The 17,007-nt window shown below is 34.0% G+C and overlaps 1 protein-coding gene across 1 annotated transcript; it reads right to left on the bottom strand.

The window, feature by feature from the left end:
• Positions 1-5,444: 5,444 nt before the first annotated feature.
• On the bottom strand, positions 5,445-6,068 carry LOC132301441 (uncharacterized mitochondrial protein AtMg00810-like). The gene has a single exon (XM_059798691.1). It carries the CDS (start codon positions 6,066-6,068, stop codon positions 5,445-5,447), a length of 624 nt encoding a protein of 207 aa, XP_059654674.1.
• Positions 6,069-17,007: the final 10,939 nt, after the last annotated feature.

The following is a 17,007-nucleotide window of genomic DNA, read 5'->3' as shown; positions in this document are numbered from 1 at the left end:
ATATAATGTTTAAGCAATATTGTTCCTGATATTGTCAGAGATCCAAGGGCTTCTAATATGTTATGGTCAACAATGCATTGATTAAATGGTTGCAAGTAATTTTCGGAGTCCAACAAAACCACAAAAACTCTTATGCGCAGTGATTTTATTGAAATGGTAATAGTGAGCAACAATGATTCAAGGTCTGATATTGGATCTTATTCTCCATTTGATCTGACGGCTATGAAGTCTCTGTGCTCTGCGCTTCATGTATATATACGCTGAACAAAGCAAATTGATTTAGCACTGAGTAAAGGGTTTGTGAACATTGAACAGTGCACTATATGCATAGGGTCCAACGACTATAACAGACAATGCCTCTAATGATTCAGTAATGCAGATAATGTGTGTATATATGTAAATTGAAAGAATGGATAAGAGATCGGTGTGCATCGATTGATACATACATTTAAAGACCAAGCTGTGTGCCAAAATGAAATTTCGATGAGCTTTAGTTCCAGTCCCGGTGAGCTTCAGTTACCATCTTTTCTTGGTTTAACAACAGTCCCGAGATCTGGCAAGCTTCTTTAAGGGGTCCAATAGTTCCCGCAATCTTCGAACTGAAGCTATTTGAACCGAACTGAAACTCCATAAAAGACCAGATCGGAAAGCTCAGTATCATCCCTCTGTTCACGCCTAGATCAGTAGAGATCTATATATATACTTGCGTACACATATAGTGAGCACAACCAAGAGGTCTGAGAGCAACAAACAAGAACAGGTCCTGTGCATTCTTCAGATAAGAAGAGACCATGTTCGTCATTTGGTCTAAAAAATTATTAGTGAAAACTTCTATCATCACTCTCAATCTGCAGAAGCTTGTATCCAAACTTGGTGCTTCACTCTTACTGAGTTTCTTATTCATATCTATGAGCACGAGTCATTCAAGCTGAAGCATCTTTTGATCCTTCAACCAGCATGTATGTTACCGGAACAGTGGATTTTACAGACACCTGCATGATATTTGCACTTGTGTAGTGCACTACAGACTTGGCTCTAGATTGCAACAATAGATGTATCAAGCATAAAGTTTTCAAGCAAAGAAGGTATAAATTCTTGTTCCTCTCTCTAATTAATTTGTAATGACCAATAAGAAGCCATTTTAAGCTTCCACTCCTAGAATCGTTTTCCAACAGATAACGTGTATCTTCGATTTCCCGAAGGGGCAGTAAAGTAAAATTTGGAACAATTACTGCTCCTACTAAAGGAGCTCCTTCTTATCAAAGTGCCCTATACTATAAGGGCCCAAGCTAAATGAAGCTCGTAATTGTCATCCCCCGTATTAAAAGAAGTCGAAATCAAAGTGCCCTGTACTATAAGGATCCAAGCTGAACGAAGTTCGTAAGTGTGGTCCCCCATGTTAAAGGGGTCGAAATCGAAGTGCCTCGTACTATAAGGGCCCGACCTGAATGAAGCTCATAATTGTCGTCCCTAGTATTAAAAGGGGTCGACATCAAAGTGCCCGTACTATAAGGGCCCGAGTTGAATGAAGCTCGTAATTGTCGTCCCTCGTATTAAAAGGGGTCGAAATCAAAGTGCCCTGTACTATAAGAGCCCGAGCTGAATAAAGCTCGTAATTATCGTCCCCATATTAAAAGGGGTCGAAATCAAAGTGCCCCGTACTATAAGGGTCCAAGCTGAATGAAGCTCGTAATTGTCGTCCCCCGTATTAAAATGAGTCAAAATCAAAGTGCCCCGTACTATAAGGGTTCGAACTGAATGAAGCTCGTAATTGTCGTCCCTCATATTAAAAGGGGTCGAAATCAAAGTGTCATGTACTATAAGGACCCGAGTTAAAATAAAGCATGTAATTATCGTCCCCATATTAAAAGGGCTGAAATCAAAATAGCCCGAGCTAAATAAGCTCATTAAAGGGACGAGAGAACGACTACTCCCTTCACATAGAAGGGTTAGACAATTATACTTTCTTTCCTTTACAAAATGACAAGATGACTACCTCCCTTATTAAAAAGGTGAGATTACCTTTCTCTTGTTTAAGGGGTGAAAATCATCTCCCTTATTAAAGGAGGTAAGACACCTACTCCCCTACTATAGGGGTGGAGATAACGGAGCTAGACCAAAGAATCTCAAAGAAAAAAAAATGGTGTGCTAAGGCCAATGTCAAGTCAGGCACACTACTTGAGTAATACATGCACATTGGTCGGGGGCAGAATATGATCTTTAAAATATATAAGTAAAACCATTTACTACATTATATTTTCAATACCTCAATGCCTTTATTTTTTTTCTCTACATATTGTGTATTTACATACATATATGTGCATGCAAATAAGAAAACTTTGTTTGAGGGAAAAAAGAAGTTCCCAACATTGCTCGAAAACACACATCAACAAGTAGTATCTTCGAAGCCCACAAAGAAATTGATTGAAAGCATGGCTAAACTGCCACTACTATATCTCTCTATATTACTTTGAACTGTGCTTATGCAAAAACACAACATTAAGGTTGAAAATAAAGCAAGGATGGAAATGACTCACATTCCCTAAGTTTGACAGGCAAATACGGGAATGAGGGGCAACTGATGGGGAATATTAGCCCAAGTAGAAGTCTAGCCGACGCAAAAGCCCAAGAAGTTTGGATATACTACACATAGATAGGATAACAGTGACTTCCGTGGAGTAACTCTTCTAGTCCTTGGTGGAAAAGTAAAGGGAACCAATTCCCTATGTGGATACTACTATCAAAACTCTCCTATAAAAGAGAGGTTAGACAACTCAAAAGGTACACCATTAATTTCATATTTAATCCTTACTAGGATATTTAATCATCAATTACTAACTTGACCATCGGAATACACCCGGCTGGCACCACGTCGGTCGTCACTTCTCTCTTGTCTTGCAGGAAACATCCCCGCTCTGGACTGTGCAGATTTTTGCATCAAACAAAACTACTAAATCCTCCAAAATCAAGTTCTGATCTAGAAAATCCTCGAAAATCACAAAATCCCAAAGACTCGATATTGAAACAATTCCAAGTTATTACTTTTTCCTTCTCTGTATATATGCACACACGCTAATATATGCACAAGCCTCATGTATGATCTTCGTTTAGTCCTCTTTCTTTCTTAATATATATATTTATTATTTTGGTAAATTCTCTTTGTATATTTATTTTTATTTTGGTATATTTCTCTCTGTATATTTATTTTTATTTTGGTAAATTTCTCTCTGTATATATGCACATTTAGTCCTCAATCAGCGGCAAAAACCCAAACACAGGTAGAGAAAGAAAGATGAGAAGAGAAAGGTAGAAGAGAGACTAATTGTAGAGAGAGAAAGAGAATGAACTAAATCTTGTAGAGAGAGAAAGAATTTGCAACCTCTGCAAATTTTCTAAATCTGTTGAAATCTTGTAGAGTAAATCTGTTAAAATCTAGTAGAGAGATAAAGAATTTGCAACCTCTGCAAATTCGCAAATCTTTTCCAGACCATTCGCAAATCTTCAAGCCTCCCCAACCAAAGCAAACGTCAGCATTGTAGAGAGCCAAGAGTTTCAGATGGGTAGTTTGGTAATTTCAGATGCCAAAAAGAGGGTATTTCAGTAATTTTGACAAGTCCGTTAATGTATTTAACAGTCCGTCACACATAAGGGAAGTATTTATATTCTTCTCCTTTGACTTGTGTTCTATACATGCCTAGATTAATTCCAGGATGTTTAAATTAAATTAATAAACTTGTTTTGCATGTTTAAAATCAAATTTACAGAACATGTTTATATACTAATGGGTTTGGAGAGTTTCTTGCATGTCTTGATAATTTGATACGTGAATTAAGTTCTATAATGTAGAAATCATGTTTATATGCTTTAAAATTTATGTTGGGATACTCTGGACATAGATTAGATGCTTAGAACTTTCATCAATGAAGGTTTGTATGAGCAGAGTTCGTTGGAGAAGAAAATGATGAACTGACGCATGCATCGGTTGACCGATTTGTAGAACCGGATGATCGAAGTAGTCATTTCGGACGACCGAATTGGATGTTAACCGGATGACCGGTTTGTTGTTTCAGTTGCCCTGGGATGTGTTTTGGGGATTTTTACAAACTGTATGTTGTTTGGATGAAGATTGATCTGTTTTAATTGTTTACATTGTTTTAAAATAGACTCAATAAGGTTTGGGAAACATGATTTATATTAATATGCTAAAGGTTTGAACAATATATAATTTTAAATTTATTTACATGTTGTTAATAGAGGATTTAATTGGTTAAATTAAATCTAGCAATCTTAATGATGTTTATATGATTTTTGTCATATATTAATAGTATAATATGATCATGTAATTAATTGATTTTGATTATGTTTCATTCTAGATTTTTTTTATGTTTAATTTTTTTATGTTGCATCAATAGGGATTGTTTGGATTAATGCACCATTAAAATAATATAGGGGCATATTAGGGACGGATTAACGAAAAAGTTAAGTCCTACCTATTCTTATATAAGGGAATGGATTAATGAAAAAAGTTAAGTCCTACTTATTTATGTCAGGTTAACGGAACCAGTTGGAGACATGCCATTTAACGTTATGATTGGATAGTTTTAGTTTCATGATTGGATAAGATGGATTTTATATATGTATAGATATGTGTCATGATATGAGCTTGAGTCTCAGAATCAGTGGTTAGGGAGCATACATGCAATAGGATGCATAGCTGGCTATGATGATTAGTGGTGTACTCTGTTAGGTTTAGGTACTCATGCCCACTTCAAATGCATTTTGCATGTTGCCTACTATTCAGGTTGAGGCTGCCTTGTAGCCCGTAAGAGTCCCTTAGTGTGTGTGTGTGTATATATATATATATATATATGGACTACTTAGTTATTGTTGAGTTGACTAGGATGTATATATGTATCTAGTCTTTGTTTGGGATGTAATAGATTAGAACTTGTTTGTGGGCCTGACTCACTATTATTTTTCAAGTGTTCGACAATTCTAGACTTAGAGGTTGTTCGTGCTGAGCAGAGATAGTCTACTTCATTCTTCCGATTTTACGTAGGATTCCTCACTATGTTTTAGTATTTGGATTTCATTATTTTGATTATCTATTGGGATTATTAGAGGTCTGCATTATGGATTCCCGAGTTATAATCTAAATGGTTACTAGTATCAGAGGATTCAGATTATATTAGAGGATTATTTTTACCGGATTATAATTAATTTGAGGATTCATTATTTAGTTTTCTTTTCAGCTTTATTTATTTATTTATTCTTATTTCATTTTGTATCTGTGTTCGTTTAAATGCTTTAATTGTTTAATCAACTTGTGCTTCGGAATTGAGGGGTATCACATTTGGTACGCTCGTGAAAAACATCACTGTGCACAATTTGAATTGCACTTCTATTATCACAATAGATAGGAGTAGAAATGGATGAAGAAACTCTCATGTCCTAAAGGAGCCAACGTAACCACAGAATCTCAAACATAGTATCAACAAGTGCCCTATATTCGACTTCTGTGCTAGATCGAGCAACCACAGTTTATTCTTGCTGCGCCAAGAGATAAGTAAATCACTGAGACAGAAATAATAGCCTGTTATGGAACGACATGGCAATTGAGAAGAAAAATAAAGCCCATAAAACTTAGTGCCTTTGAGATAGCGAAAGATGCTAATAACTGCAGCAAAATGAGTAGATCTAGGAGCAGCCATGAACTGACTAACTATGTGAACAGCATTGGAGATGTCTGGAAGGGTGGCAGTGAGATAAACTAAACTGCCAACCAACTGTCGATACAATATACCATCTCGAAGAGATTTACCATAATGTAGATTAAGTCTTGTGCTGTGCTCAAGTGGTGTATCAATAATCTTACTGTCAAATAAGCCTGATTTTGAAAGAAGATCTGATATGCATTTTGCTTGAGTGAGATAGTAACCATCTGTAGCTGCAGTGATCTCAAGACCAAGAAAATAATTGAGGGGTCCAAGATCTTTCATCTCAAACTGACAACTAAGAAGCTTTTTGAGCTCCCAAATTCCCGTCAAATCATCTCCAGTGATGATCATATCATCAACGTAAAATAGAAGAAAAATAACACATCGATTAGTGCATTGGATGAATAGAGCTAAGTCATAATAGCCTGGCTAAATTTAGCAAACCAAGCTCGAGGTGCCTGTTTGAGGTCGTAGAGAGCCTTTCGGAGTCGACATACCTTATTAGGAGGATGATGATTACCTGGAGGAGGCTTCATGTAAACTTTCTCAAGTAAATCTCCATTAAGAAATGCGTTCTTAACATCCATCTGAAAAAGTCCCCAATGACGGGAAGTAGCCACAGCAATAAGAATGAGAACAGAAGGAAGACGTGCAACAGAGCAAACGTCTCCTCAAAATCAATGCTATATTCCTATGTGAATCACATGGCCACAAGTCGAGCCTTGTAGTGCTCAACAGACCCATCTGAATGAGTTTTGATCTTATATACCCATTTACATCATACTGCAGACTTTGAAGGAGGCAAATCAACCAGATCCCATGGATAAGTTTTGGTTAATGCATCTAACACCTCTTTCATTACTTGCTGCCACAAAGGGTTAGAAGAGGCCTCACGAAAAGTGTGAGGTTCATGTAAGGTTGCAAGGGCATGATAGTAATAAAAATCATTAAGATGTGCAGGTGGAGCTCTTACCCTAGTGGAATGAGGGCGAGGATTTAAAATATTTGTGCTGACAAGAACCTCGTATTGGCCAGATGGCTAGGACTCGATCGAATAAGTCTCTGATTGGGCAAATGGCTGGTACTCGATCGAAGGAGGATCAATTATCTCTGATGATTCTGAAAGGTGAGAATCAGGAAAAAGATTTGCAGAATATGTTAATGGAGGAATATGAAATGCATTTTCAGAGACATTAAATTTGGACAGTGTATGAAACATCTTGTATTCCCAGAAGACTACATGACGAGAGACTCTGAGTTGTTTATCAATTGGATCATAACACCGATACCCTTTTTGTCCAATTTCGTACCCAAGAAAGCAACAAAGTCATGCACATGGTTGTAATTTTGTGTGTTCGTGGGGTTGGAGAAAAACAAAACAAGCACACCCAAAAACTCTAAGATGATTGTAGTCAGGTGGTTTGCCGAATAGACACTCATATAGTGTTTGGTTATGCAAGAGAGGTGATGGTACACGATTGATAGTGTATACAGCAGTAAGAGTTGTTTCCCCCCAAAAAGAAGCAGGAATAAAAGCATAAAGTGTGAGTGAGCGAACCGTGTCCAGAATATGTTGAAGTTTGCGCTCAGCTCTACCATTCTATTGTGGTGTGCTAGGACAGGATGAGTGAGAAACAGTGCCATAATGTTTGAGAATTTGAAAAAAATGCATTTTGTTAATATTCCATAGCATTGTCAGAACGAAAATTTTTGATATTTTTAGAAAATTGAGTTAAAATCATTTTTACAAAATCACGATATATGTCAAATAACTCAGAATGGTTTTCATAAAAAATATCCATGGGAACCGTGAAAAATCATCAACAAAAATCACAAAATACCATGATCCCCCCATAGTAGACACTAAAGGACCCTATACATCAGAATGAATAAGGTCAAAAGGAGTAGACGCACATGATTCACTTATACTAAAAGGTAATGCAAGTTGTTTCCGAGCTGACATGAAATACAATCAAAATTCTTAGGTTTAACTTGACCTAACAAGACTTTAGAGACTAAAGTTTTGACGTGAGGTAAGGAAACATGACCTAAGCAGGAATGCCATACAGCGGAGATGATGGGAGTAGACATGGTGGGAGTTGGCAGATGAAGAGATGAGAGTTCGAACAATCGACCAACTGTACGCCCGGTCCCAAAAATCTGTCCAGTCCGAGGATCCTATACAACACAACCATTAAAAGAAAAGGTTATGGTGAAGCCTAACTCAGTTAATTGACCAACTGATAAGTGATTAAGAGAAAGTTTTGGGATAAGAAACACATTAAGAACGGATAATTGGGAGAGAGAAACAGTCCCTGTATGACTAATGTTCATGGTAGATCCATCGGCTGTATCAATGACAGGTAAGTGAGGTGTAGAAGTTTCAGTGGTAAGAACAGTGGAATCGGATGTCATGTGATTACGGCAAGCAAAATCAAAATACCAACATCTATTCTTACCTATTGTGGTAGAAAGATAATGGGAAGATGCATCTTGTATTTTAGTCAAAACCTAATTGATGATTGCCTCAAGGTTAGTTCCAGATGAGAAAGATGAAGACTTGCTAGGAGTGCTAGACACGGGTACTGGAGTAGGAGCCCGTGACTGTAGTGGCATAATGCGAGAGGTAGCTATAATTAGAGTAGGTGAAGTCAGTCTAGCACGAGTGCAACACTCCTGAAAAGAATGTCCTTAAATCCGACAAAAAGTGCAATAAAGAGAGTGATCACAGCGGTTGTGTCGTCCGTTTTGATGAGAAGATATCGACTGAAAAGCCACTGTAGGAGGCTCCAAGTATGTCCTCCTTTGGTCAAGTTCTTTCAGAACAGCTTGAATAAGAGGAATAATCCCATTTTATGCCATTAAGAAATTCCAAATGCAAAAATGGACTACAAATTCGGAATCAGCGTGAAAAACTGGGCTGGATAAGTGTTTTTAGAAAGAAAAAAAAGTTCTGACACTGCTGACATGGCAAAACACTGACATAGCAGAATGCTGGCGTGGCAATACTGACGTGGCACTGCTGACGTGGCAGTAATGACTGGATGTTGCCGTGTCAGTAATGACTGGACGATGACGTGGCAGTGCCGATTCGATGCTGATGTGGTAGTGCTGACTGCATGTTGACGTGGCAGTACTGACTGGACGATGACGGGGCAGTGCTAACTGGACGATGCCGTGGTAGACTTTTTTTTTAAAAGTAAATTAGCATAACCTTGCAACGGCGCGTGGTAGCTCATGAAGGCCTTTTTCTAGCTATTTTTAGTGGCGTTGGGATGATCTAAGTCTGAACTTTCGCTCGGTATGCTCTGAATTACGAAAGGACTTGCTGAAGATCAAATTCGAACACCTAACAGAATGTATTTATTAATGAACTTATTAGAAACCTCCAAAGAAAAAATAAAAATAAAAAATAAATTAGGAATACAGAGAACTTAGCTCTGATACCATATTAGAAATAAAAAGAGAGAGACTATAGAACTCTATATTGAATTGATGTAAATGAGATGTATACAAGAGGGGTTTATGTAGGAGGGGTTATGTATGATGAACAAATAACCCTATATATATATGGTAACTATATATATGGTAATCCGATACAAGGTTAAAATATATTATACAATATAATAATAATAATATATTCTACGATATATTCTAACACAAATAATTGAACAAGCCCATGAGGGCATAGCCCAAACAAATACAATCAAAACATGTGGCCAATTAAAGGCCATACACGCATCTGTTGAAACTTAAAGAGAGGAATACTCTAGGGCAACTAGAGTATCACTGACTACCCCAACAACAAACAACCCGGTAAGGAATGCTTGTGTTATATTGATAGTATGGTATTACCATCTAATTAATTATTGGCATGTACTGGTAGAAAAGTAAATGCATTTCTTTGACAAAAATTGCCTCATTCATCACTCTCATCTTCGTTCTATATTCTTTTCCATCAGCATAACAAGTATGACACAAGTTGGGATTTCTGTACAACTGTGGTATCACATTTAATGAATCTTACGCTTTGCAACCCACGTGTGTGAGCTGAAATTCGTTGAGTAAATGTTGTATGGCAGAGAATCTCACATTGACATCTACTAAAAAAATAGTCAAATTTTAACTTTTTTTCTTAACACCATCCTTCACAGACTAATTTAAGAATTTTAAAAGACAGCAATGTATTAGGCTCCATTTGTTTTCAATTAATTATATTTCTTTTGGTAAATCTCCTAAGTTTGGATTTATGGTTTTCATCATTAATGAATTAAAAGCATGTCTATCTTTTAGATTTGCTGCAAATTGTGAATGGATTTTAAAATATTTCGGCTTATTAACTAGATTGCTTTCTACTCTTGTAATTATTCCGACACCTACTCATTTTAAGAAAAAGGATTAATTCATAATTGTACCAAACCAAAATATGCATAGGTAAGGCTATTTATTCATAACCATGAAATGGTTCATTCAAGCTGATCTGCTATATTTAGGGGAAAAAAAAGAAGCTGATCTGCTATATACTTAATTATATATATGGTAAGGTATAAACTTTACCATATATTGATATGGTCCAACTTTTCAGGAAACATTAAACCAAGTATCTCTACATGCTACATTCCAAACTTCGTAACGCTCATCCATCCAGGTAAATGGCATAAAAGGTAATTAACTGTGCATACAGCATATGTGTCGCGTACTTAACATCTTCCTTTATGCATAATGTAGCATACAACATATGCTACATTCTAAACATTTTCCACCAACTTGGTTTACTGGAACTAGATGGAAGTGAACAAATATGTGTCTACTGTCTAATAACTACATAAATTCAGCCGACTCCAAACACATGAACATTGGCTATATCCCTATGATAATTGACGGTAGTCAATTATTATTATTATATCTAATTGGACCATGTTTCACTAACAAGTCTCTTAATATTGTTTCAATATTATTATCCTTTTTTTTTTTCTCCTGGATGGTCACTCTTATCCTTTTGTTTCATTATTTTATAATATTCTAATTATTTTAGAAAACTTTTGAAAATCCCGATCAATCCTCTTTCTCTTGATTTTGATTAGGAGCAAAATCCATTTTGATCGTCATATTGTTCTCGATCTTTCACAAATCCCTCTATTTCTTCCTTTTGGTTATTGCTACTTTGGTTTCGCATACTACTCATCTTCAGTTGAAGAAGTGGAGAGACACTTCTTTGCTCCCGGGGTATTTTTGATGTGGTGCAAAACTATTTAAGATTTTTTTCACGGTATGCAACACAATAATTAATGACCTGAAATTAAATAAAATGTATCAAAATATATATTATTTCTTATACGGGAATTACACTTCTGTAATAGTAAATTTTGCGCTTGGATTTCAACCCACATCGTTTCTATGTTTCTGTGGGGTGATTTTATAGAATGAGAGTTTATGTGAATTGAAATGAAGACATAATGCGACAATATTTGAAGTAGGAACTTGGTAGAAATTTTAGATGTGTGAAGATATCTTAGAAACAAAATTTTCATAAAATATAATTTTTTTTAATGTTCTGAAAAATGAATTTTGAAAATGCCATTTTTTATAATAGCTCCATGCAAGTCAACTTCACTCACATTCATAAAATGAGGTTTTGATTATGTCATGGGAAGGTGTTAGGCACTCCAGCAATATTGGCAAAATATTGCGGTTATCACATTCTAAAATATTTTTATATTTTTATCATTTAAAATTTATAAAAATTTTGCAATTAAATTTGAAATAATGGTTTTGATTTTTTTGAAAATAAATGTAATGACATTTCAACCACCAATATTATTGTTCTGACAAAAATACCTGATTGTTCTGACACGTGTGACAACTCAAGTGTTTATCTTTCACTAGCTTTGAACAGCCTTTTGTTCGACCATCTTTGCCCGTTACTCGATTATTTTTAAGAGATTATGAAGGTTATGGCTACTGTTTGAAAGATTTTAATTTTATTTTTTTTACTGTATTATTCTAGTAATTAGTATAAATTAGTATATCATTTATCATTACATAATTTAATTTCAATTATACAAGAACTTTCATTATAAATTTGTTGCTATTAATTTGATGCCCAGAGTCATAAATTGTCTTTAGCTTTGCAAAATCCTCCACAGCACAATGTAGAAGTGGTGACAAAAACGACTTTCTCATGTAGCGTGCATAAAATAAAGTTGAACAAAATTTTATTTTATCATCTAATGTCTAAATTTGATGCTACTAAACATATATACGATTAAATAGGACAAAGTCAAGATTTACTAGGAGCTATTGAGATTAAGATATATATAGCTTGTTAAATTAATTTTATTTTTTTCAAGAGTAGCGTTTATATATTTCAAATTCATGATAAAAATTTTCTAACAAGTTAGTTCCAACAGCCCACTAATGTAAGTCGACCGTGTACATCTCGGTATATATATTGAGCTCTCATAAAATTTTCCCAAAAGCATTACATTTACTTTTTGATTATTGTGATTTGGAGGCATTGTCGTGGTTTTGTCAGGGCCTAGAATGGTCAAGCCCAAACCAGGAATTAAGGAACTAGACTTGAGCTTACAAATGCATTGTAAATTAACAATATGATATTAGTTAGGGATATAAAAGAAAATGGAATTACTAATTTCATAATTATTTAATTTTTTATATAAAAGAAAATGGAATAACTATCAATGTTAACGTAATGTTTTAAACAATTATGAATTTTTGGTGATTTTGAAGGATATTTATATCACTATTCAAGTCCACTCTTGTATTAAAAAAAAAAAAAAAAAGGGAGAGAGAATGGACCATTCTTTGCTTCAAATTCATCAAAGATGTTTGGCAACTTCTAGTAGCTGGGCTAGTCCAGATTAGGTTGGACTTGATTTATAAAACCCAAGCCCAATTAATGGAATACAAAACAGTTGGCCCATTCTTTTCCCATGGACTTCCAGAAATAGCATGTAAGAACAAAATTTCTTATTTCCTGCAAAAACACATCCTACTATATATAAAATGTGCAATTATCCCATTCAATAAACTCCCTTACATTTTTTAATTTGTGCAAATATGGACAATTAAACAATAAAATGACTAAATTACCCTTAACTTATAAAAATAAAATAAAAAGTCTTTCTTCGTTTTCATTACTTTTTATATATAGAACTAGCTACATGCACTTGCACTGGTTGAAGACATTGAATCACTCATTGAATCCTCTAATCATGGCCATGGATTCCAAGAACTAACAAATAACATACGTATAGATTCTTCTAATTTTGCAAAATCGAAGGGAAAAACCCAAATCTTCTATCTCTGTCTAAGGTTCCGTTTATTTGGAAGTAAATTTTTTTTTTTGAAAAATATTTTTCTTTTTCAGGTAAAATATTTTTTTTTTATTTTTACTTTATCGATATTTGACAATAGTCTACGTCGATATTAAGGTCAAGTCCATTAAGCGGGACACGTAAAAACTTGTCGAAAATTTATGGATAAATTATTTTTTAAAATTTTAATTTTTTTTTTCCTATATATTTTAGGACAACCAAACACTAAAAAATAAAAAATATATATATATTTTCTAAAAAATATTTTATTTCCAAATAAACGGAGCCTGAATGTAAGATTATAAGCCCTAAACTGAATTAATTTTCTCTTTTTTACAAAATAGAATTCCGGATAGTTTATGGGACTCATACTTTGAATTTATGTACATACGTACTATGTAGTTGGTGTTAGATAAAATTAATATCCATCATTGAATACTTCAACCTGTTGTTCAGTACTAAATTACAATAGGTGTTGAATCCAGGAAAATAAATTTGGGTGTTTTTTATTTTATTTTTTTTTTTTTTTTTTGATCTTTTTCCAATGGATACTCTATTATTGGTGGTGGGTCAGGTAATGGAAATTCTTAACAAAGAAACAAGGATTCCCGAATAGCCATCTCGAATAACTATCTTGAACAAAACGCTTTTATTTTTTATTCTTGTTAGTCATTTGGATACGGTTTTAATTATGTGAACCAGAGGAATGAGAGAGAGTCTGCAGAAATAAAAGAGAAGAAAAATGCTTTAGAGAATTTTGTGGGGAATGATGTGGCTATGTATCATTGCTCCAACAAGATGTTGCAGAGAGAGACAGAAAGATTGTAAGAGAGCGTGTGTAGTGTGGAGAGAGATGTAGAGAGAGAAAGAGATGTTGAGAGAGAGTGCGGGTAAGATGATGCAGTGTGGAGGGTTTTTTTTGAATTTCTATAAAATTAATTAGTCAAAATTGAGGATTATGGGGCAATTTGCTCAAAAGTTAATAATATAGGGATTTATATACACTTAATTTTTAATAGATTGTTTCTTACACATTTTGTATATAGCGATAGGATTATTTGCACTTAACCCTTATTATTATCGGATATTCACATACATGCTCGATACTTATAAAATGTATCTATATTTTTAAGATATATTTTTTAATTTCTAACACATATTCGATACTTTTCAAATACTTTGACATACTTTTCGAATATTTCATAACATATTTTTAACAAGTTGAACATTAAGATGTTACTTTTTCAACAATAATAAGTTAATAACACATGTAATTGTTAAGGAAGTTCAAAATTTATCAAGTTGACTAAGAATACTTGTTTTGTTTTATGTGTTGTGAAATGAATTATTTTGTTATATTAATAAATGCATCTAAATTCATAATATGAATAAAGCCCGAAATCCAACCTAAGCCCGAAGATATTATGTATATATTTATAATTATACTTAAATCAGAAAAGTATAATAGCTAAGTTGATAGTGTGTTTGGAATTTATGTTTAAACTTTCAAATTCAACTCAAGAGTGTAACATTAATTGATTTATTTTTTTATAATACATCCACGCCACCATGGTCAGCGCAACTGCTCCTCCCACTTGCTATTTCTGTGGGCGAAATTTTTTTGAACAAGTTGTAAAATTACTTGTTGGAATTGGTAGGGGTAAAATTACAAGTGTTGATGAAACAAACAAATAAATTTGGCCGTGTTAGAATGCGAGCTTTATTCCTGGGAGGATAGAAAAGACATTTTCTTCTTGTTTGGTTGACAAGATGGAAAATTGAAACAATAAAAGATAAAGATGAGGGATCAAAATTGTCTGATTTTTTATCATCCAGATATATTTCAATGTCTCATCTAGATAAACTTTAAATGTGGATAAAAAAGAGTAAATTTGTTGCTAGGTTGAAGGGATTATTGGTCACTTTTCAAAACTTTTTTTAGATAGAATTAAATTTGAGATTAAAAGATAATTAAATTTAAAACCAATCTCAAACTTGAATGTTTTTTTTTATCATGGAGTGACTTAAAGTTAATTCATCCCCTAAAAAAAAGCCATCTTTATTTAATTTGTAAAATTTTAAAGTGCAAAAATTGCTTCGGTGTTTAAAAAACCCCTCCATTTTTCAAATTGAGCAAATAAGAACATTTAAAAAATAAAATACTTAAACTGCCCTTAAAGCAAATTTTATTAAGGATATTTTGAGGTTTTAAAAAAAATTAAAAAAATAAATAAATAAAAATTGGTCAAAATTAACAATAAGAGAGCGATTTGCCTAAAACTTCAAATGTTAGGGATTTATACACATATATTGAATAGCAGGGATGTTTTTGAACAATTTTTTTTATATAATAGGGAGGTTGTTTTGCACAATTGCAATTGTGAGTCCTGGACTATAGGACGTACTAGGACACCGGTAAACTTTCATGCGAGGTATTGCGACTCACGGTAAACTTTTATGCGACTCACGGAAAACTTTACTGCGAGGTACTCGGACTCACGGTAAACTTTCATGCAACTCACTTCATGATGGTTGAAACACGACAACCACTAAAATAACTCTATTTTTATTTTTATTTTATTGATTACGTAGGGAAGCCCTAATTTTTTTTGTTTGATTAAGAAAGGAACAAACGCCATGCCATTATATCTAATTCTTTTGTGTTGAATCTGTTTGGTTAAAGGAAAATTTATGATGGAAAGTGAAACTAAAAGAAAGTGAAGTGAAAGAAAAAAAAAAAATTAAGTTTTCAATATTCATTTAGTTGGCAAGAAAATTTTTTATGAAAATTGTGAAAAAATATTATTTTATTAGTTTGGATAGTATGAAAATGACAAAAAAAAAAAAAATTAAAATAATTCTATATACCAAAACTACCGTTTGATTTTAGATACTAAGAAAATAAACAAAATTGTGTTTGATGAATCTTCCTTGTACCTAATTGTTTATATCAATTTTTAACATAAATAAATAAATAAAATGAAAGATTATTAAAGATAATAATATAATTATTTATATTAATATTTAAATTATTTATATTTAAAAAATAATAAAATGATGGATTATTAAAAATAATAAGGTTGCACTGCCACTGTTGGTTTCTGTTTCTTTGAGCACCTGAAAATCACATCATGACCATTCCCACATGATGAATTTTTATTTTTTTTGGTCATTCAAAGGCTCAAAAGCCTAAAGCCAAGATGGTAGTACAGAGCCATAAAGCTAAATCAGAAAAGGCATACAAATATTGAAACAAAGCAAATAAATGAAGAACATGCTCCAAATTTGTGGAGGAAACATAACCCAATACTTTGCAAAGGAACCACTATGGGTGAAAGCAGCAAATTGGAAAGACCGAAAGGTCTGGCCATCAGCACGGCAACCACTCCAAAGCTACAACCACAAGGTACTCTGACACACAAAACCCCGCACAAGATCCAATCAAGGAGAAAATGATCTAATCTAAGCGAGGAAAAACCTAAAACCGGCCTAAATCAGAGATTTAGCCGGAGAAAAACAACAGATCTGCCCATGTGAGCCGAAAACAAAACAAATAAGAGCAGATCTAGCCGAACAAAACAAAAATGGTGTAAAAAAACACCCACGGAGCACACTTATTCGAACACGCCGGGTGTATTGCAACCATGGGAGGCAGCTAGCAGCTCTCCATTCCCATGGAAGAGAGCAGGGAGGGCAGAAGGAAGAAGACGACGGCTGGTTTAGAGAGAGAAAGGTAAAGAGAAGTGGGAGCGTTTATCTGTCGGTGGGCAATGTTTAAAGTTCAAACAATTGTATTATGCATGCTATCACATGATGAATTCTCAACTTTCCAAACATTAATGGTTGCAGAGAAATTTTAATTCTTGCATATCCCTTCACATTTAGCTTTATTAATGTCAATTCTCACATAAGATAGATGATTTCAGCAAATTTGTAACAGTGAGAGTAACATA

Source organism: Cornus florida, unplaced genomic scaffold (assembly GCF_030987335.1).
Source record: "Cornus florida cultivar Cherokee Brave unplaced genomic scaffold, ASM3098733v1 CherokeeBrave_3.0.0_Hap2_Chr03, whole genome shotgun sequence".
NCBI lineage: Eukaryota > Viridiplantae > Streptophyta > Magnoliopsida > Cornales > Cornaceae > Cornus > Cornus florida.
This window is presented reverse-complemented; position numbering and strand designations above follow the sequence as displayed.